The 23,808-nt window shown below is 37.6% G+C and overlaps 1 protein-coding gene across 2 annotated transcripts; it reads left to right on the forward strand.

The window, feature by feature from the left end:
- The first annotated feature begins 11,720 nt into the window (after positions 1–11,720).
- LOC114304305 (uncharacterized) lies at positions 11,721–23,148 on the forward strand. 2 transcript variants are annotated; one of them, XM_082882604.1, is made up of 6 exons: positions 11,721–12,044; positions 19,900–20,031; positions 20,187–20,303; positions 20,416–21,267; positions 21,691–21,834; positions 22,879–23,148. In XM_082882604.1, the coding sequence occupies exons 1-4, from the start codon at positions 11,817–11,819 to the stop codon at positions 20,626–20,628; spliced, it is 690 nt and encodes a 229-aa protein (XP_082738730.1). In that variant the 5' UTR covers positions 11,721–11,816; the 3' UTR covers positions 20,629–21,267; positions 21,691–21,834; positions 22,879–23,148. The 2 variants fall into 2 exon arrangements, with proteins under 2 accessions (XP_082738730.1, XP_082738731.1); XM_082882605.1 differs by lacking the exon at positions 20,416–21,267.
- Positions 23,149–23,808: the final 660 nt, after the last annotated feature.

Genomic DNA, 23,808 nt, shown 5'->3' on the forward strand with positions numbered 1-23,808 from the left:
TCCTGGCAAGTATGTTGCAATGGGAAAAAAACAGAAAACCTGACTCAATTGTGCTCCTAGTTCATCGTTTTGACCATTTTTTATTTTGGCTTTCTGTTTAAACAATTTTAACCAATATGAGAGTTAGATTAACATACTTGTTCAATTTTCTGATTTGAAATCATGCAAGTTAGGTTATGAGCACTGAAAATTTTCCTTTTTTGGGTCCAAGAAATGGTCGAATTTTGGAAAAATGGAATAATTTTTGAGAAAATTAGTCAACCTCATTAAAAATCCTAAAAAACTGTTTTTACAAATGGCCATTGCTCAACCAACATAGAATTTACTCTTGAGATGCACAACCTCATATCTGAACTTGAATTGTCTTGCAGCCGAATCTTCTAATGGAATAGAACAATTGATTTTGAATGAAGATGAGCCAATTTGCACATGGATAAGATAGCCGAGTTTGAACAAGGATAAACCAATCAACATGAATGAGCCAAACAGGTTGAAAATGATTGGGGCCAAGCTTCAGGATGAAGTTGCCTACGTATCCCAAACATGGGAATCAGGCCATACGTAGTTCCGAGTTGAGGTTCACTCGGGTGTTGACACTCTCCTTTTGTGCTCTAACTTTTGCTAAGGCCGCCCTTCCGGGTTTTCAACCTTGCAAACTCTGTTTTTCTTTTCTTTTCATTTCTTTTCATTTCTTTTCTTCTTTTTCTTTTCTTTTCTTATTTTTTTTTCTTTTTTTCTTTTCTTCTTTTTCTTTACATTTTTTCATTTTTTGCTTTAACTTTTGCCTGGGTCGCCCTTCTGGGTTTTCGGCCCAGCGAACCTCTCAAGGATAGAAAAGTGTAACCTGTCCATGTTGATTGGTTTGAGATCTCAAAGCCATCTGAACCTAGGAGAATGGCTGCTCTTCGCTGATGACGTAGGAACCCATCCAATCGGGTCTGAATTTGCCCCTAGTGTTGCGGATAAGAACTTGATTGTCCTTCAACAATAAACTTTCTTCTTTCAGATTCTGAAATTTGGCTTTCTTGCCAGTCTTCATTGGTTTGCGAAATGACCCATCCCTTGAATCTTTGAGCACATCTGACATTTTTGTTGCCCCTAGTTCAAGGGATGCTTTTGATCTAGCTTTGCAAGCTTCCTTTGATGACATCTGACCTTCTTGATCTGACTTTCTTGCCCTTAGTTCAAGGGTTGCTTCTGATGCGGCCATACAAGCCTTATATTGTGATTGATCGTTGAACATTCTGAGTCAAGGTTCAAGGTTTGAAAGCAAAGGGGTCGAATCTTGAGGCTGTGAGCAATCCTATGCTGCACAATCTCAAAATCTATTCCATGCATGTCTTCGCAGGACCACACAAAGCATTTTTTGAAATCTTTTAAGAAAGCGACTAGTCGCTCACGCTGAAGACAATGTAGAACCAATCTGGATCAGTCCAGGATCCTTCTCAGTACTCACATTAACAAACGTGATCTCATTCATTAAGGGCTTAGCATGTCTCTCTTTCTCTCAGTTGATCAAATTTTTACAAATCCCGAGGAATTCCTTTCTCTTTGTTTTCATCACAGTGTTAGAAAAGTTTTGAAAAATTTAGGTCAATGCAATGATTTCAAGGCACAAGAAAGTAGGTGAAAATCACTGCCGTTTCATTCAGATTTGCTGGCACAACTGGCTTCATGGCAGAAACAGACTTAAAAGAAAGAGTGTAAAAGGCAAACACAAAACAAGATAGTGATATCCGAGGTAACACCCCCGAAATCACTTGACTCTAACACAACAGGACTGACTTGATACAACAAGACAGACTCAATACAACACAACAGAACTGACTCAATACCCAAGTCAGAAAGTACAATAAACAGCATTTTCAAATTGCTCAAAATAGTACATGCCATCCACTACATCTAGAGTAAAATGAGCGCCATCAGTAGGTGGTTCGTCTCTTCGATCACATAATCACATTATCCCCCAAGTTCACTGATCCAATGCCGATAGACTTTGTAGGACTTGGTGCGACGATGACCTCGTTATCAATCAAATCTTGTATTTCATGGCGAAGATAAAAGCAACTGTAAGTGCCATGACCGGTTTATTGATGGAAGGCACAGTACTTGGCAGCATCATGCTTGGCCGGACAGGGATTCGAAAGAGGTCGAGTCTCAAGGGGTTTGAGATGGCCTTGTCTTATAAGGATTTGGAGAGTTTTGGATAAGGTCATATAAAGCGGGGTGAAAACTCTCTAGCCTCGGGGTTGGTACTTCGAGGTTTGTGGAGTGTTGGATGTACTAGCAAAGGGGTTGGCAGGTGTTGATTGGGTTTGATGATCTCTTTCGAGTGTAGGATTGAAGCTGAAAGGGGCGTTTCTGGTACGACATCCCTTTTCCCGGCTTGCCCCTTGATTCAGAATGCTCTCATCCTGAGTGGCAAAAGTGCCATCCACAGTCTTTGCAATAACTACAAGCACTTGCTATTTATTCAGTCCTTCAGCTTTCAAAGCCTCAACAACCCATTGAAGATGTTCATAGGGACCAATGCCTACCCCTACCTTGTTCTTGCCATTTGCCTCCACTTTGCGAAGGGATTAGGTCACTATATCAGAGCGGAGCCCAGTTATTGTCGACATGTCATTGCCCAGACCTGGGATGGCTTTAGGTTGGCCATTTTCAATTGCAGCTTGCCCCAAGATTGGAGAGCCTATTGGCATGAAATTTCTGGCATGTGATGTGGTTGATGACGGAGCCAATATCCCAAAGGCCAAATCTGTCACAGTTCTTTGAAGATTTTCAATCATTCTCATCAGCTCAGAAGTAATGGGTTCATGAGTTTGAGATGATTGTGGCTCGAGTGCATCCATCATGCATAAGTCCATGCTTTCTGGGATAACCACCTCAGGCTTGGGTAAATGGGCTGGGATGATGTATATGCTGGGGTTGTAGGTGGATGGCAGTGTATGGATGAGGTTAAGGTGTGGATGAGGTACTTGGTCATTGAGGTTTTGAGGTGGAGCTATCGTCTGGTTGTCGATGAGATTCTGGACCTCATAACGAAGGCGGTAGCAACGATCAGTGCCATGACCGCGCTGTTGATGATACACGCAGCATTTGGTGGGGTTATTTTTGGCAGGGAGTGGGTCAAGCAGAGGTTGAGGATGAAGGGGTTTGAGATACCCTCTTTCCATCAGGACTTTTAGTGCGCTAGTTAGGCTCATATAGAGAGAGGTGAAAGTTCTACCCTGAGCTCGGGTTAGGTTGGCTATTTGTAGGCTTGGTTTGGCAAAAGGGTCGACTGTGGCGACTGTATTGATGTCAATGGGTTTGGGAATAATGCTACTACCAACATGGGTACTCCCGGAACTTACCCTCCATGTTGGTTCACTTGTTCTGGGAATAATCCCTCTGTTGAACACACTCTCGATCTGAACCCCCAATTCATGCAAACTTTTGAAAGTGAATAGTGGAGTGACTATTAACTTTGCAACATATCAAGCTCAAGATTCTGCACCACTATCCGTACTTGGTCTCTCTCAGAAGGTCGATCTGTCATCTGTGATGCCTTTGCTCTCCACTTTGTAACAAATTACACAAAAGATTCTCCAGGATTCTGGTGGGTTCCTTCAAGGTCTTGAGTGGTCATTTCAACTTGGGTATTGTAAGAATACTGATCGACAAAGGCCTTAGCCAATTCTTCCCAGTTCTACTTTACTTTATCCTCCAACTTGGCGTACCAAGTGGTTGCTATGCTCGACAGGGTTCTTTCATACAGAGAGAGTTTCTGCGGCTTAGTCAGACCCATCGGTTTCAGGACGTCCAAGAAAAGCCAGATATGTACCAAAGGATCTCCAGACCCGTCGAAATGGTCAATATGTGGCATTTTGAATCTGTCTAGGAGTCGTACGGCAGCCTCGGTGTACCCATCCTTAATGTCGGGAATGGAGTTAAGGCCCTGTGCCTTTTTGAATTGCTTCTCAAGGTTCGTAATTTTCTCAAAGGTCGGATCGAGATCATTAATACCAAGGTGAAAAAGCCCCGCATTAGGCTGCACCAGGGGTCTGAAAACTTGAGCTTGAGCCAACCCTTCTCGAGGATCTGGACCTTGCAAATCTTCAGCTGGTGGAAGTGGGTCAAAGTTCAGCTGGGGTCCCGAGACTGGATGCGTGGTAGGTTCCCCAGATAGGCATTGCATTTCAGCATTAGTCTCATCCTGCCTGGCAATTCCCTGGTTTAATGTCGCTATCATGGCCACAACTTCTTTCGGACTCTGTGCCATCACGAATCTGCTGAGTTGAATGAAGGTGATCTAACTGGTGACTGCCGGATCAGTTGAACCAATGAGCCTTGTCTAGCCCTTCTTTACCCTGCCACCGGCGAAGGAAACACTAGTTGTTCTTTTGAACTAAATCTCCGACCTGACAAAGTCTATCGACACAAGTCCAGAGTACCTAGGGGATATTGATGCCTTCTGAAGCTATGGTTCCAGGACTACCTTGCAAAAGAGAAAACATGTAGCATCTCAGCCTAATTCACGAGAACAGATATGATCACAGTTGAATAACTGTACTATTTACTGAATTTTTCCCCAAAACTGATACCCAGACTTGCAACTGATACATACATCCCTGCAGAGTTTCACTCTAAAAGCACGTATCAAGCAAGTGAGAGCCAAAACACCCCTATGATGGGGTAGGGTTGCCCTGTCCTAATCTCGTCAGGAGCTAGGGGTTCACTACCCAAACAAGCGGTTTCATACAATCCTGCATTCGGGTGAGCAACCTGTCCTAGTTTGGAACAGTCTCTATGGCTTCCGATATGCAACTAGGCCGATTGGTCAAAAAGGGTACCTTAGCAAGACTACCTAATATACCTCTCACACCTAACACCGAGAAGTGAAATGAGGATTAAACGGTACAACAGTAGCCCAGATCCAAGGGTTGTGTTTCCATCATGGCAGAGTTCGCAACCGGTCAGCCTTTTGGCAACCTTTCAAAGCAAGCCTCCAGCAAACTGCTTAGGAATAACAGATGGCAAACACTGTGACTTAGGCGCGCCGATGCAAATGCAATGCAAAGAAACACATAAATGTAGATAAAATAATATATCATGAGTTCGAGTCAAGTTCTCTAAATCCCTAGCAGAGTCACCAGTAACTGTAGCTCGACTTTCTTCGCGTCCCCTTTCGGAGAGCTTGAATTGGCCCTACAGTTCAGACTCCTGTCACAGTTCTGAATCTAATCTCACAAAGTGCAATGTGAAACTGATAAACACCAAAGAGTCCAATCCGGAAAATCATTTTGGAAAATCGATTTTGAATCAAATAATGCCAAAACTGGACTTCTTTGCCAGATTAGAGAGTCGCCACCTAAATATTTTATATTTGGGAAATTTAGGAAACCCTGACTCGTGCCAAAGGCCACATGTTTGTCATCACCAAAGTTGCCTCGGCTCAGGAACTTGGGTACGAGAGGGGAAGGTCCTGAAATGAACACCCCCGCTTGCCCGATCAAAGGATCGGCCTCTACTATCATGATATGTCATTTTATAAACATTATGTGTTCTTGTTCCTGTTATTAGCTAACATTATTATGTGACGCACACAAGTAAGTATAGACTAAAATTGCAAGAATTGGAACGAATTCAACTCATGTTTGCTTTCGAAAATGGTTTTAATTTTCCACCCTCAAGTGGGCTAAAATGCGGATTTGCCACCTCAAGTGGGCTTAAAACACACATTCGTTGAATTGTTCCAATACAAACAACAAAGCTTTCATCCACAGGCATTCATTCAGTTTAGCCAGTAAGCAAATAGCCTCATGGAAAACATGCTAAACATGGTAATATGGCAATCACACTCATGCAAGTATGTTAAAGCGCAAAAACTTACCGAGTACTCCAAGCCAAAACAGAAAGCTAGTTAGAAAGATGCATGATCCTAACTATACAAGATGCCTAATGCAACACATGCAATATGAAATTAAATAGGCTTGGCTACCTAATCATGGAATTTGCAACACTTTGATAGCATTCTTTGAAACACGTATTCAAAGAAGTATTGAATTGACAATGCAGTTTGAATGATGCGTCAAGCCTCGGTGCATGCAAGACAAATGAATGATGCAAACATGCAAGCATAAGGTATGCTAATCGAGACATGATCCCGAATCTAACCATCGAAAGCAGTTAAGTAAAAGGGAGAAAGAAGTGGGGTTGGAAGACATGCACACACGCACGTACGTACACTTATTACAACATTATGCCCTCGCGAAGGAGGGTCCGAATGAATAGGCTAAGCTAGCTATGCTAATTAAGCTATTACAAACCAAAACTAATTAACTATTCTAAGCTAATTATTACAACATTTGAAATAAACTAACTAACTATTCAAAGCTAGCTAAAATATTACAAAATGAATTAAGCTAATTAACTACAACACTTGTATGAATGAAATAGCTAACTTATTCAAAGTTAACAAAAGTGACTAAATTGCCTTGAGGGCGAGGGACGCATGCATGCTCGGTTGCTCCACCCGAAAATGCCATTGCCTTGCCATCGGATGCCTCTGTTTGCACCCGTTTTGATCACTAAAAATTAGGCCAACTTCTAAAATGCCTTTGCTCCAACACAGGAACACCTTTGTGCAAAAATTCACTGGTGGCTGGTCAGCTACAAAAAGTGGCTATCAGCCACCTTAACTAGCCAGTCGACTAGTTTAAGTGGCCGGTCGGCCACCCCCATTTCTGAACTTCTGCTTTTGCTGCAACAGAGATCAAACAGAGACAAAACAATGCATTTTCAAGGAATGTGTGTACTGCTACCCTTCTTATCATCTCTCAAGCTCAAAGGAGTGTAGTTCTTGGCTCTCAAGCCACCAACCAAGCATTTTCAATGCATGATGGCTAGAGAACCAAGCTTGTACAAGGTCAATGAATGCACAAACAAGATCAAAATAACCACCACCCTATCATGCATGATCAAGGGTGTCGGTGACCAAGAAAATGACCCGTTTCATCACTTTAAGTATGAAACGTCCCATTTTCCTTGTGTTTGGATTAACGTTCGATCCAAACACATGCAATGCAACACAACATGCTTAACTTGCTCAAGTTTTACTTGTCATGTATTATTTACTCATTTTAGCTTACCAATCCATTCTTTAATTGATTAGTCCAAAAGGTGAGTGTCCTCTAATGGAAAGAGGGCTTAAACCACAAGTGCCTTGAGTATGAAAGAGACCTCATGCCGTTGGTTAGTAGAAACCCTCAAAAGAAAATTAAAACCATTAAGCACAAGTGTCTCAATTTCACACTTAAGCCAATAAGGGGCTCAAAGCCACTTTCAAAACAAATGAAAGAGTGAAGCCCTTTACACTACACAAATAACTTAAAACAGAGGCAAAGCAGCCCAAATCAGAGGTAGAAACATGCTGAAAATAGGCTAAGATAAGCTACAAAAACATGCTAACTTATGAGGCAACTAGGCATACAAGCAAGACAACAAGGAGGGGAGGCTAACCCCTCCAATTTTGGACTTCAAAAGAAGGTTTTTGCTACTGAAAAAGCTCTGATTTTCAGTGGTTTAAAGGCCCAAAAATTTTGATTTAAAAGCCTTGAAAGATGGCACATAAAGCTATACAAGCTAAGGAACAAAAGGGAGAGACAACCCCCTAACTCAAAAAGGCCTCAAACCACCATTTTTAGGACTGAAAAACAGAGGTTTTTACAGTTGAAAACCAGCTCAAAAATAGTAGAAGAAGATGGCAAAACAAGTGTTCAAAACAAGCTTAAATAAGGTAAGTGTTATACATTTGAAGCAAAGCACCACCTAGGCACAAAATAGGCAACAAACCAAGCTCAATCCTCCTTCTAGAGCTCAAACAAGGCTCCAAGTAATCTCAGCCCAAAGGTAAGCAACTTTGGTTAAGGGTTGATAGGCAAACTAGAAGTGTATCTCTACTTGTATGCACAAAAGGGTAAGAGAGAGAGAAATCTAGAGAGAGAGAATTGTAGAGAGAGAGGATTTTTAGAGAGAGAGGCTCTCAAAAGTTTCTAACCTTGCAATATGAGAGATATGGCCTCTATATATAGCAATATATGAGCTTCAGGTCGAAATATCTGAATTGGGACAGCTAGAGCAATGTGAAAATAGTTGGAGGGGAAATATCTACAAAAACTCTGAGTTTGGGACATTAGTGGCCGACCGTCCACTTAAAGTGGCCGGCAACCCACTTTTCTGGCCAACCGGCCACCCCTGGTGGCCGACAGCAAAAATCTACTCTCCAGGTTCAACTTCAAATGTGCATATCTCCTTTTTCTGGACTCCTTTGCAGGTCATTCTTGTGCCTAAATTGAAGCCCTGGAAGTCTTCTTTTCAATGGTGGGAGCCTCACATCGAAATTATAAGCGTACTAAGAGATATGCTTCTTTTAGTGTAAACTTCTTAGTTTGGTCCTCACAGATTGATGCCTAACTGCTTCTCAGCTAGTTTCTTCCCTCCTCTCCTCTTTTCTTCAATCCCAAACCCCTAAATAAGGTGTTTTGAAAGATTTTTCAAAGATTTCACATTTCTTTCATTCATTTCCACTTTGTTCTTGCTCAGTTTACCGAAAAGCGCAACATTTAACGAAATGCGAGTTTTGAAACATCGTAGAAACTTTTTTCCAAAAATATTTTGAAAAGAGAGGGTTTTAAGGTCTAAAATCATTTAGGTCCAAAAATGGGGTGTGAGGTTTGGATTTAACGCTCTCGTTGCCAAAGAAATCAAACATTTGCACTGCATAGCCTGCACCGTCGAATGATCCAATCAATGGCGCCCAAGTCTTAAGAACGATCACAAATGGGGTGTCTACAACTAAATACATCAATTCATCAGTTTCTTCAATTCATAATAGATTTGAAGAATTTCAAATATGCTAGATATATTTTGGTTTTTAATACAATTTAAAAAATTTTAAATTACTAGAAGATGATAGTTTTAAAAAAATATGGTTTACATTTGCATTCAGAATTAAAAATTTTAAAAGAAGTTTTTAAAATTGAAAATTCACTTTAATTGACGTATTAAAAAAAATTCTTAAATGCATGCATTATTTAAAAAATATTATTGACAATACTTGTAACAGTATCTTTTTTATGAAAGAGTTTTTCAAATTGAAATTGATAATTATGCTATTAGAAATATTAAATGAATTAGTTATAATATTAGTTAAAAATAATATATTAGAAACACTTTAATATAAACATTTAATTAGTACTTTTTTATCTCAATAAGAATACAGATAAGTTTCAAATAAACATTACGGTGCCCCATTTATAATTTTCATGTAAGGTTTCAAATAAGCTCGGATGTAGATTAATTTATTTAGTTTATTTAATTAAAAAAAAAGTTAACTAATAGTGTTTTGTTGTAATTTTAAACTTACTTAACTTTGGGCACTCAGCCCATAAATTCAAATATGAATTTCTTTTGCCTAAAAATCTACATGCTAAACAATTATGTCCATAAGAACATGTTTGTGTAAAATAATCAAACTATCCATTCTCCATATCTGATTAAATTGTGATAAACATACACACCTTAACCTCTTTCTCTCTCCTACCACTGGGGGTGGTGGCTTGATGGTGAAGGTAGCTCATTTCTCAGAAGTGAGTCAAGTTTGACTCTTAGGGGGTGCGAATATGCTGGATTATCAAGTTGGCTCTCTGCAGAGACTTTCCACTGTACTCCGATCTATACCTGGAATCTTCTGGGGGCTTGTGGTTGAGCTTTATTGGTGCTTTGGTGATGGGTCTCTTCTTAGGGGTTGAGTTAAATCAGATCGACAACTGGTTACCTTGAGATTGGGCCTACGGATGCAGAGATGACACCTTAAAGCATTATTTTTTCTTGTTCAAAAATAATTAAAAAAAAACCACTTTCTCTCTCATCACACTATTTATCTGTTATTCATCTCATTTTTCTGCTTGATCATCACTCTCTTCCTTTCCACTAGCCTTCTCTCTCTCTCTCTCTCTCTCTCTCTCGCTCCTCTCTTTGTGCCTCCTTTCCATCGTAGCAATCTGGCAGAGACTCTGTGACTGAGTCTTCACGCTTGAACTCAGCTTCAACTTGCTTTCTCTGACTCATTGCCACCTTCAACTTCGCTATCTTGATTAGGGTTGAGCAAGGAATCTGTATAATTCGTAATCCAATCCGGTCCAGTCTAATTCGGTAGGTTTGGATTGGTTTTTTTAATCCGTGGTTCCGTTCCGAATTGAAAATTTAAAAATTCGTAGACCACAGATCGGTTCCAGATTGAACCCCATGGTTTCGGATTGGAACCGATCCGGACCGTATACGAATAGTCTATATTTATACTATATACCTCCCCACATAATATTGTTTCTTATTTCACATAAAACTAAACCCTAACCCTAATTCAACAAACATGTCACTCGCTCACTGTCTCTCTCTCTCTCTCTCTCTCTCTTTCACACTCTCATCTCTCTCTTGGTTACTCTCTCTCTCTTCTCTTCTTCATCCTCAGACTAAGTTCTTCTCCATCTCAGATCATTCATCCATCTCAAATCAGATCAGATCAGATCAGATCAGTACTCTCTCGCGGTGAGCTCTCTCTCTCTCTCTAACACTCTGTTACTTTTTTGTGGATTTCATGCTAGATCGGTGGATTTAATCTCAAATCGATTGTCTCTTGCTAATTTTCTGACATTAAGACATAATTGCATGTAACTTACAGCTTCAAAAATGTATTGGGTCTGCTGTTATTGCGATAGGGCTAGAGAAGATACTTGCACTTTTACCCATCAACCCTAATGCTGAAGATCTCTCTTGTTCAAATGTGTGGTTGATAACTATTTTAAGGAATTATGTAGTTGGGTCATACTTAGGGTTCACTACAAGAATTTACACATTTGGCGACCACTTTTGCCGACCAAAAAAATTTTAGTCGCAAAAAAATGACATTTGACGACCAAATATTAATTAGTCGCGAATGATCGTTGTTTTTGGCGACCAAATATTATTGGTCGCAGAAGGTTATATTTTGGCGACCAAAAAATGAGTTGGTCGTAGAAAGTTATATACTTTTCCCGACTAACTACAAATTTGGTCGCGGAAGGTCACATATTTTTTGGCGACCAAATTTTTGGTCGCCAAAAATTTATTTTCAGCAACCAAAAAAAATTAGTCGCCAAATTTTTATTTTTAGCGACCGATATTTTAGTCGCCGTTGATTGAGATTTGGCGACTAAAAAAGTTTGTCGGCGAAAGTACTTTTTTTGCGACTAATTTGGTCTTTTGGTCGCCAAAAGTTTGTGGAGGGAAATTTGAAACATGAAGGGGGGAAATAAATTTTTTTGGCGACAAAAAAAATTTGGTCACCAATCAAAAAACGACGTCGTTTTGTACCTGGGAAACAGAAAAAAAAAAAAAAAAAAAAAAATTTAGAACCAGTGAGTAGCCTTGTGTATCCCTTCTTCCTTTGTGGAATCTATGGAAGGGTTGACGAGTGATATTCTGGCGATGAATGAAAGAGAGAAAGGGGTTGCATCGTTGGGGTTAGCTTTGGTGGAGGTTGCACAGAAGCTTAATCGTATGAAGGCTTCCATGTCTGGTGTGGATCGGGAGGATCTGATCCCGTGTGATCTTATCCAGGAGGAAACTTCAACCCTAACAGCTTCTGCCCTAAATCTTCTCCAATCTCGGTGGTCAGACATCGTAGAAATGGAGGGGGAGTGAGGAAGCTGTTGTAGATCGCGAATAAGTATATCCCAGACAGCCTCTTTTTTGCTAGGGCGAGAAATCTGGTATCGAAGCTTGATGCCCTTCCGATGGCTGGGAGTGTCCATTCTCATGGAGTTGGTGGTGGTATGGCTGATTCGAAGGTTTACACACCTATTGGAGGTCGATCTGGGTCAGGTGGTCGTGGAGGAAGGGGAGGCAGAGGCCAAAATCCTGTGGCCCTGAATCCTGAGTTGAATGTGGTTTCAGCTGTAGACAATGCGACTCCTGATAAGTCATGGGGTTCTATTTCTGATCTCTCTCGCTCTGTCTTTCTGGTATGTGTGTTTCTGGTATGTGTGTGCGCGTCTCTCTCTCTCTCTCTCCATCTATTTCTGATCTCTCTCACTCTGTCTTTATGTCAACTTTTTTTTGTTCTTTTAGGGCTTAATTGATTGATGTTAATTTTTTTTAATGAGAATTTGATATGCTAAATAAGAGATTTTCATTGATGGATGGTTCAGGGAAATGGGTTATGTTGAAATTGGGTTATATAGTATATTCACCAAGTGTTTGATAAAATGTCAAAGTGAAAAACCTTCAATTGATTAGTATTACAGTTCATGTGCATGAAGTTGTTGCTAGGGCTCTAAATTTTGTCAAATTTTTAATTGCAGATTAAGCATACTATTTGTTCGGATTGGTTGTTATACTTTTGGCTCTCCTGGTAATCCTAACTGCCCTTTTAACCTTGAATTGATTTAAAAGTTTTAATTTTGTATTATAAATCTAAGAGGACACTGCATTTCCCCAAACTGTTTAGCTGATGATCTCAGGTTTAACTTGTAAATGCTGCTGATTAGAAGTTCAAAATTAAACATTCAATTTTGAACATCTAAAATACGAAGTTAGAGGTTAGAAGATGCATAAGAAATGGGAGGGGTTTTCAACATAAGGCACAATATGCTGCTGAAGTGACAAGCGATTTCGTTTAGATTTGAGAAGCAATTGTGTTGTATATTGGCTGTATAAGTGTTGCTTCGATAGAATCTTTTAAAAAAAAAAAAAGTTTCTAAAAACCAACGTTAGTATTTTGAGATTTTTAAGTTGAAAAAGAAAATAAAATGAAAACTTGACAAGTTTCTACCTTTTGAAGTACAACTACTTAGCATGTGAATTCAAATTTTACTCTAAATAAGGTGCAATTAAGTGGAAACAAATTGGACCTATGTAGTTAAACCCATCTCATGCTATAAAACATGCTTCTTGTTGTTGTTGTGAGGAAAAGGAATAGTGCTAATTATTGGAATTTGGAGTAATTTGTTAATGTAACAAAAAAGTAATAATACATGTTTCTTGTGTTGGCCACTTTTATTTTTTCAAAATTGGAAGTTTGTTTAACGATCATATAGGGATGCAGATAATAGTAAATATTTTTATGCTATTGATCACTTGCTTGATATCAGTAATGTTTACTTTCCAATTTCTGCACTCTGTAGTTTAGGCCACATTAATATTTTTGTTCCGGCATAAATTGCCATAACAAACTGGAATCTCTGAAATTTTCTCATTGTCCACTAGAAGTCTATAACGACCAGGCAGGACTGGAGAAGCGATTATAAGGATTGGTGGATGTGATGGTTGTGAATCCACCTTATGTGCCAACACCTGAAGATGTAGTGGGTCATGAAGGGATTGCCTCGGCTTGGGCTGGAGGAGAGAATGGTTGGAGTGTTATTGATAAAATATTGCCCATTGCTGACAAACTTTTGTCTGACAGGGGCTGGTTGTATATGGTTACCCTTACAGCAAACAATCCCTCAGAAATATGCCTTCAAATGAGAGAGAAGGGTTATGCATCCAGAATTGTTGTGCAGAGATCAACTGAAGAGGAGAGTCTCCATGTTATTAAGTTTTGGCGAGATTTTGATAGTCAACCAGTGGGAAATGAAATGGGGACAGTGAACAAAATAGTTCCTGCAGGGGTCATTGAATCCCTGCTTTCACAAGTTCCTGGATTATCATTCTGGAGATATGGCAACAGTAATAGTCGCTAGATTCTCAAAAGGTAAAGAGGGATTTTGTTCATTCTGGAAATATATATATGTGCTGCCTTTTCAATCTCCATTTCATTTTTCTCCTTTAGGATATGAATTTTAATGAAATGTGATAAATACATACAATTCATATAATGTGTTCTCCTGAGAATCTGTGGATGTGCACCTTTTTTCTATGCCTTTTTTAAGCTTTGAGGGATTTAAATTCTGCTTTGTCTCGATGATGCAAGGCAAGACTAGAATAAGCTTTCATAACCTATGTGTCACCACTATATATAGCTTGGACCTTCAAAATGAAAAAATTCTTGAAGTTTTGAGTAAACATGAGAAACTATAATAGTACTCAAGATGTGGGAAGGAAGTTAAAGAAGGTATAATGTAAGAGTTAAGGACTTTACTGTATTTGCAATTCATGTAGGATTCAGTATGCTAGGTGTGTATGAAGGGAATGTTTCAATTTGCTTTATATGTGTTAGTGTCAGTCAGTTTGAGTTTGAGTGGGCTGCGGATCGTAATGATGTTCATTTCAATGGTAAAAGGCAGGATCCTATGCAGATAGTTCTGCAGATAAAACTGCTATGTGATGGAAGAGACCCTTGCTTTTGAATTAGGATACTACTATAGTGGTTTGAATTGTGTTCCATTTTTCTCCTTTGTTTTATTCCCTTCTTCTTCAGGTTATTTTATGCCACATAGACTGTAGTTGCTTTGTATGCTACATGGACTCTTCTAAATTTGTGAAGTACATCTAGCGATACTTAGAAGGCCTTTTTTTTTTTCCTGCTGCTTTTCTTATATGCTGTAACTGACCTCCCCTGATGCTGTATTCATTCTTCCTTTTTTTTTTTTTGGGTTAAATCTTGAAAATCAGGTTAATCTGTGCGAGCGTGATACTGAAATGCCAAGAAAGCTGATGAGGATACTGAAGAAATTAAGGGAGGAAGATCCTGCATATTATCAGCTGTGTCACCTTGTAAGACACAGTGAACAACCAAGAGAAGGTTTCTTTTGGGTATGACCATTATTTGCCAAGTGATAACATTACTTTCATGGGAACTTGCAATACCTTCCAACTCAATGGGTATTGCAAGTAAGTTTAGGATTCTACAAGTAAGTTTAGGATTCTACAAGTGGTGAGGAATATATAATCACTTCGAGATTTCATTTTGGATTTATTGATTCTGTGTATATTTGGTTTTATGACTGTAAAATATCTGGCTTTGGATTTATTGATTCTATGTATGTGTCATATCGATATGGTAATCCAAACATTTATACTAGTAACAATCAAAGTGGTTATTCTTTTTCTATTGATGCAAGAGATGAAGAGACGGCTGTTTTCACCCTCCATTACCAAGCGAACCAGCCAAAAAACTGGGTTTTGGAAGGGGCAACATTAAACCATTATAGCTTAGGCACAAGCAAATTGGATCCATGTTGGTCTTCAGCCCACCTTCTGATAGCAGCCACAGAACTTTGAGTTGAGAACATGGAAGCAAGATCAAAGAGTTGAAGAAGAAATATGTTACAAGAAATGTGATCAATACAAGAAGAAATGCTCCTAATTTTAAGGTTTTCATGATCTCTCTCTAGCCAATCTCTTTATGTAGACAATGTATTATAGTGCTTGATATGAAGCATATTTCAAGTTTTAGCTATATATAGATCTGATGGTGGAAAAAATACATTGGAGACTTCAAATATTTTAAGTTAGTGTTTCTACAAGTCAGGATAGCAGCCATAGACTATTGTGTTAAATAATAACTAAAAGCCCCATTATTAGTTTATGAGTTGCACTATAGAGTTTTACGTGTACTTGACATCACAATTTCCATAACCATCAAAACACTCGGCAGCAAAACAGAGCTGGCAGCAGCAAGGCAGAATCAACAGCAGCAAGGCAAAGACACACTCCCACACAGCACCTGGGCAGCTATTCATAGCAGCTAAACTAAAGCAAACACAACACAAACCAGAATTTATAGACATTAACAGCAGGCGGACACGGCACCTGGATAGATTTACACAGCAGATCACATGACACTCCAGTAGAATGTGTAGACAGACCACCAGAGTTTAGCCTAACCAGTTCCATATTTGAGGTACCAACACAAAAACAGTAAACAGCTCCATTCTACATAAAGAAATACAACAATATCTAATGCTCTGGTTTAGTGATATGTGCTTCTATCTGCTATGGTTTAGTGATGACTTGTTATAAATAAACTCACTATTATGTTGCTGTATTTGTGCAGCATGTCATTAGAACTAATGGAGAAATACGTTCTGTTGATGAAGCAACTTTAGACCATCAAAGATTATTGGACAGGTACTCAGCTATTGTTTTAGGACTGGACAAAAGCTCCCCTTCCCCTCGTCCAGAGAAGAAAAGATATATGCATCTTTGTCTCTTTTGCCTTCCTTTATTTATTTATTTACTTATTTTTATTATTATTATTATTATTATTATTTTTTTTTTTTGCAGCTGTGGGATTTTTATTTCATATATATAGTTTTTGATGCTGGAGATGTCTGTTCTTCTTCAGATTGCAGTTATATGAGTTGGTGGAGTTTATGGTTCATGGAGATGGAAATTGTCAGGTTAGTTTCTTACTACACTGCACCTCATGCTCTTGCGTGCCTCAAGTTCCATGTATGTGTGATGTCTTTTGCATGCCATGTGATTAGAGAAACCTGTTTTCTATTCCCTATCCATATATGTTGTTTCATAATTTCGAAATGCCTGTAATTTGGTTACTTTCAATAACCTAAATAGTGTGTGGAAAATTTTATGGTGATGTGCTATGTTTGGAAATCAGGTACTACTATAACTGCCATTTAGTGGGGATGAGCCATATGCTCATTAGCTCATTTGATTCACATTTCAATCAATTTAGATGCTGGTATATGAATGATAACCTTATATACCTGACATGCAAATTGGCTCACACTTTCTTTTGGATTCAGTAGTTATGCCTTCTTTTGGGAGAAAGGAAGAAGAAAATCATAATTGTGGCTCTAGTCTAGTGTGTGGAAAATCATATTTTGGGAGAAAGATCTTTAATTCAGCACATCTACCATTTTTTGAACTGCTTTAAATTTTCCCTTGTTCTACAAGATGGAAACTCTATTTAAACACCATAATTCATGTCAATAGGCATCTTTTGTAAAATCTCAAGAATCTCCTATTGTAGCGGACGATGGATCACAGGCGTCCAATACCAAACAATTTGGAATGCAAGCTCTTGGTGAAGGTTAGTATCTCCTACTGTTTAAATGTTTTATTTATTATTATTATTATTATTATTATTATTATTATTATTATATGCTTTGAGCATATGCATAAATATCGGGTGTTTGTAAGGGTGTTGGTGAGTCACTCCTAATCTTTTCCATGGTCAAAAACATTATTAAATAATTTTCATGTTCACTTCTTAATATATTCCATACATGTAGCAAGAATCAAAGGGAGTTGGATTGCTTCTGGTAGAGCAGGAGTAATAATGTTCTTTTCAATATCATTTTAACATCAACTTACATTGGATTGCTTCTGGTAGAGCAGGAGTAATAATGTTCTTTTCAATATCATTTTAACATCAATGTTCTTTTCATGTAGCAAGAATCAAAGGGAGTTGGATTGCTTCTGCTAGCAGTCTGAATTTGTTGTAAACAGTAGACTAGGAAGGCTAATCAAGATTTGCATTGTGGATAGGAAAGAAGGAATTGACAATGATTGGTGGCAATGAAGATAATGATTGTTAATTTGTTATGATGACATTTGAATTATAAGTCTATTTTCTTTTTGATCACCTTTTGGCCAAGTCGTTATTCATGTGTACATTCTCTTTGCTTCTCTTCCTGGAATACTCTTTATAGGTTGCAGTTATGTCATTGGATAGCATAGAAAGTATTGAATGTTGTCATCCAATTTTGATTTTGTCAATGGCTTCTCTACAATCAAAATGTGCATTTAAATGAATAATGCTCAGCAATTGTTGAGCATGGGAGTGTATTCTAGAGACCAATTTTTAGAGAGAAATTTAGTTAATGATATTTTGGCTCATACTCCAATGAGGCCACATTCTAAATGCTATATATATGTACTAAGATAGGCATGCATATTAAATGGGCTCATGTTCAGACCTTGAAGTCCTCTCTTGATGAGCAAACTCTGGAATTGCAGGTTAAATATCAATTGGAGTTGAGGCCATCTCTCATGTTCAGTTATTTTATGGTATAGTTTGATATGTCAATTGTTTCTTCTATATTACCCTTTTGGTACTAACTTAAGTTCATATGGATGCTGAGCATTGGCATTGTTTAGTTCATTTTATATGGGTGCTACACATGATTGCAATCCTTCATTTTTATTTTGGTTTTGTTTTGTTCTCTCCAGCATGACACACACACACATATATATATATATATATATATATATAAGAGACCTGAAGACATTTTTTTATCTATGCTATTTCAGGGAAAAGTTCGGGCTTCCAGATATCCTGAAATCCAAACATGAGGAAAATGAAGCCTACATATCTGAATTAGAGGTTAGGTTCTTGATCTGATAATTATTAATTATTACATCAAGGTTATTATTTGTACCACCATTGCTCACTGTTTATTTAAGTTCACAAACTGCTTTTACTTGCTTTCATATAGCATGCATTTGAGACCTCCTTGATTTTGTAGGTGATTATTTATTTGTTTATATAGAAGTTAGCGATGTTATGGAAGTTTGATTAAATCGACTATTTGTTTAGTGTTGGTAACTTAATTCTCATTTGTTCCCCTCTTATGTGTCTATATACACACATATATGTATGAATATTAACATTTTTGAGTTCTATGTTGATGTGTAATAATAATGCAACCTTTGAATTGTTGATGCTTATGATGGGTTCTCACTAGAGGTCTTTGTTCAAATATGTTTACTGTATGTGTTTCATTTTCAAAGATCAAAGACAATGGGTACAAAGTTCTACCCATCAACTATAAATGCAGAGTAGTTGCACTCCAATTCAACTCTTACATACTTATCACTCAATATCAAAGCAGTTAAGTCTTTCCTATGGGCTAGGCCTAGGATGAGATTTGGGTGAAAACAATTAATTGACTTTCAATGAGCAGAATGTATACGATGGGAACCTTTTGTTATGTACAGAAATTAATGTGATATGTCATGCCATAATTGAGATTAATTAAATTGAGGACATTAATTAAGACCTTTTACATACTTTTCTATGTATACGATGGGAACCTTTTCTATGTATACGATGGGAACCTTTTAAATAAATTAATGGAAGTCCATCAGCCTTTATTTGTTTATCTTGATCTTGGTTTAAAGATGTTTTAGTTTGCTTTCAGTTCAATAACTTCAGCCTCCATCACTTCAACATCATTTCATAGTCTGGATATCTCTTCTTTTCCCTTTTGTAGGTGCTCTTTCATACCACTTCTTATGAACATTCTGCCTCTGTGAGAACATTCACGGACACGTTGTAACTAAATCTATCACGGGGGGACGGATAAGTAGAAAGTGCTTGAAAATATCGATTTTATACAAGTTCTTTCCTGAGAAGTTGAAAATTTCTATATTTACCTTTGATGTTTTGGACATGTTAGATGAAAACTATCAGTTTCATCAATAAGGATGCAAAGTGCTTAGTCACATAACATAACAGTTGTTAGCAATGATATTGGCTAAGAGGAAACTGGTTATGGTTCCCAACACTGACAAGTCTGGCACTACTTGTTACACCGATTTCTCTGGGGGCTCTTTACATATTGAGCATTATTTATCTCTCGAGATTTTTCATCCAGCTGGGGGTTGGATAATGTGAGATTTCTTTGGGTAGATCTACAGTGTTCAAATATAGAGGTTATGTTATAGACTTAGCAAAAAAATATAGAGGTTGTAGAAGTTTTATAGTTCCTCCAATACTTCTTATGCTGTGAGCCTTGAACTTATTCCTGTTGCTGATACTTGCTGCACAACCCACCTACCCCTGCAGGATGCTAGTGTGCGAGGCAGGGGCATGTGGGAAGTCATTGGTTGATTTGTCCTCTCATTTTTTGTAGGCTCACTTGAAAGGGATTAATTACACCTTAATTATTTATGTTTCTTGTTCTGCAGACAAGGCAAGCCTTTACACCAGAGCAAATAAATGAAGCATGTTATGTTGACATTAATTCCAACAAGGCTGTCTTTGACAGTTTGAGGAATTACCCAAAAGTGAACTATGATGGGAGGTGCTTCGCTTACAAGGTAAATCCTAATCTTTTCACCTGGAACCCTGGCAGACAATTGAACTTCTCTGTCTTCCCCAAGAGTTCATAGATTGTTACAGGTGCCTGCCCAAAAAGCTTCGAAAAAAAGTTGTCTTTGTGCTGAGAATTTACTTGGTCTTTATTTGATTACAGTCCAAACATGCTCTGAAGGACAAGAATCAACTACTCATCCTAATACGTAAATTTCCAGAGGGCATTGCTGTTATTGATCTCAAGGATGCATACCCAACTGTCATGGAGGATCTACAGGTTTGTGTTACCGCCTAAAATAATAGCCAAATACTTGCATGGACTTTGCATTATAACCTTTAATTTTCGTTTTTCTTGGAGTTTTAGAGCAAAATTTGTATTTTCTTCATAGGCTTTGAAAGCTGCTGGTCAAATCTGGCTTTTGTCGAACTTCGACTCGCAAGAGGACATAGCCTATCCAAATGACCCTCGAGTGCCAATCAAGGTTGATGACGACCTGAAACTGCTATTCCGGGGAATTGAACTACCACGTGATATGATTGACATTGAGAAGGATCTTCAAAAGAACGGGATGAAGCCCGCCACAAACACTGCAAAAATCTAGACTACACATTAATTTGTCATTAGCATGATCCGTTGAAAAATAATGGTGGATCTTATTATTTTATAGATATGATAGGTCCTATATTTATACATATGGTTCGTACGTAGGAGGTAAAAAGAAAGGGGGGTAATTATTCATGTATCATTTTCTTAGTCATCAAACCAAGACATACTCTCTGAGGATGAACTGTCTAGTACAAAATGTGACTCCATTTTCATTTGGCAGACTTAGCTCGAACAGCATTACACTCTGGTAGGGGCCTCCCCATCAACCATAACTCAGTTGTACCAAATTTGCAGTCATGTGTGAAGAAATTGTTTCTCTAGTCGATGATAAACGTACCTAATTGCCTTAAAATAGCAAGAACATCAAGTACCCAAGACAAAATAGAAACTTGGTTGCAAGGTGGTAGGGGCCGCCCCATCGATCACTCTTGGTGAAGAAAGACTATTGACTAGTTATATACCAAAATACAGAAAAAAAAATCTAGACTACACATTAGTTTTTGCCAAGATAGTTTGGGACATAAGTGAGTAGTTCTGTTTCCTGTACATAATGAGATGGAGTTGAGGCTATTGGAAGGAGTAAACCAGGTTGACTTTTTGACTAACCTATTCGCGAGTGGGTTATTATGTTCAGGTGGGCACATTTTTTTGAGAAAATTAGACATTCATGTTTGAGAAAATTATGATCAAGAATGTCTTCCAGCCTGTTATAACATGAACAACAGATCAAGAGAAAACAATATACCGAGCATGTATTATGTGTACCTATGTGCATATATACATCTATGATTAAATACACAGTGTATGCAAAGCTACTTAACTAATGCATTTTCTTCTTTCTTCCTCTTCTTCTTTTTTTTTTTTTTTTTAATTATTTATTTTTTATAATCTTTTCCTGTCATCAAAATGAACTAGTGCATATTTAGTATGTTAATTTTGTAGGCAAGTAGTGAAACTGATAGTCATCTCTCAACCACTCTCTCTGTGCTATCCATTCAGTAGTGATATTTAGTATCTTTTTTTTTTAAAAAAATTTTAATTTAATTTTTTTTTATAGCTTTTTTACAAATGAAAGAGGCAGAGAATACAAGACAACGTGAGGAGATGCAGCGGCAGCTTTTTGGACTTCAGAGCATGTTGGCGCAAGTTTTGGAAAATCGCAATCTACCAAATTCTCGACAATAGATAGTCATGGTAATTGGTAAGTGTGTTAAACCATATTTGATTATATTTATGTTCAAAGTAAAGGCAAATAAACGTTTGATGAGAATATCATAGAGAAATGATTGTCTTTAAACTAATTTTTGTTTAACTATATAAAAGATGGAATTTACAGTTTAGTTTATGTTGACCAGTATAGAAACTTTAAACATTGTAATGTTCCACTGATCCAAGGATGACTAGTTAAACAAGAATTTGTGACTGTTCCATGGAAACCAAAATGTGATAGATAAGGCAAAAACGAGCCGGTTGGGGCAAAAAGTTGGAAACAGCCTGGAAACAACCCGAGATCGTAGCGGTCACCTCGGCCTAGATCAAACAAACTTGTGAAAGCAAGCAACGCTTCGATAGGACGCATTATTAGTTATGTAGGACATAAAAGTGTGTTAAAGTAGGCAAAACCGGGGCGTTTGGGGTCCAAAACTGCTCTGAATTAGCTCCTCTCTATTTCTTTTTTTTCCTTCTTTTCTCTTCCTTTGGTGGTCTGCATGGTGAAGTATTGCATCAGTCATGAAGGTGGACTGATCTGGAGCAATTTTGGTGGTCTGCATCAGATCTGTCTGGATGCTTTCGGTGGTGTGCTATATATGGTGGTGACTATCAACACCAATTCATAGTTTGTATTTATAGGTGACAGGCAACTATAAATACAAACTATTAATCATCGATGTATCAAATTTATTAGAGAGCTGCTATATATTATTTTTTGTTTTAAACATTTTTTTATATCACTGATCAATACATGCATGATAAATATAAAGTAATATATTAGTATTTGCTTTTTCTAATACTTATCTCTAAATAAAAACGATTAGAAATAAAACTATCCAATAGTCACAAACTGGTTAAACGGGGAATTGTGGCTCATCCAATTTATTCTATAGACATAAGAATGCTATTGTTTTATTTACAATTTGATAATGGTAGTCATTTTAATTTGCTAATGTGACCTTTGCTTTTCATGGACATTTTTCATTAATTGTCCAATTTTAACTGACATTATTTCTCTTTTTCTTTGGTACAGATGGATGAACTCGTGCACAAAGCTAAATTGTACAGGACAAATTGGCACTTTTTGTATTTTTGGAAGGATTATATATTTTTGTATAGATGTATATGGAAAATATTAGGGTAGACTAGTAGTTATATTTTTGGATGTGTGTATAGAAAATATTTGGTAGACTACTAGTTATATTTTTGGGTTGATGTACATGGATAAAAATTTAAAACATAATAACAAGTACTTGTTATGTGTTTAATTTTTATGCTAAATGAAATATGTAGTTTCGAATTATTTGCGGATGTAAACTTATTTTTGTTGCTGACTTTAATTAAACAGGTTCAGAAATGGTTGATATATGTATTTTGTTGAATGTTGATGATTCAATTTATTTGTTGGTTTGAATGATTTCTTCTTTTTACAGATTATATTGAATAAATTGGATGAATTATTATAAATTACAGGTTTATTTTGTTGGGTATTGGCGACCAAAATTTGGTTTGGTTTTTATAGTTTTGGCGACCAATTGATTAGTCGCGAAATGTCACAATTGGCGACCAAAAAAATTTTGGTTGCAGAATGTCACAATTGGCGACCATAATTTTTGGTCGCGAAATGTCCCAATTGGCGACCAAAACAAATTTTGGTCGCAGAATGTCACAATTGACGACCAATTGATTAGTTGCGAAATGTCACAATTGGCGATCAAAAAAATATTGGTCGTAGAATGTCACAATTGGCGACCAAAGTTTTTGGTCGCGAAATGTCGCAATTGGCGACCAAACAAATTTTGGTTGCAGAATGTCACAATTAGCAACTAAATTTTTTGGTCGCGGAATGTCACGATTGGCGACCAAATTTTTTGGTCGCGGAACGTCACAATTGGCGACCAAACTTTTTGGTCGTTGAATGTGATAATTGGCGACCAAACTTTTTGGTCGCGAAAATATCACT

Source organism: Camellia sinensis, chromosome 8, assembly GCF_055761805.1.
Source record: "Camellia sinensis isolate YWXY chromosome 8, ASM5576180v1, whole genome shotgun sequence".
NCBI lineage: Eukaryota > Viridiplantae > Streptophyta > Magnoliopsida > Ericales > Theaceae > Camellia > Camellia sinensis.

What these genes read in the sequence shown, in the direction of transcription:
- LOC114304305 (XM_082882604.1), top strand. Translation starts at nt 11,817, where the DNA reads ATGGCTGGGAGTGTCCATTCTCATGGAGTTGGTGGTGGTATGGCTGAT. An exon ending in TCTCTCGCTCTGTCTTTCTG is followed by an intron (nt 12,045 to 19,899) that starts GTATGTGTGTTT and finishes CTTGTTCTGCAG; the next exon opens with ACAAGGCAAGCCTTTACACC. An exon ending in GGAGGTGCTTCGCTTACAAG is followed by an intron (nt 20,032 to 20,186) that starts GTAAATCCTAAT and finishes ATTTGATTACAG; the next exon opens with TCCAAACATGCTCTGAAGGA.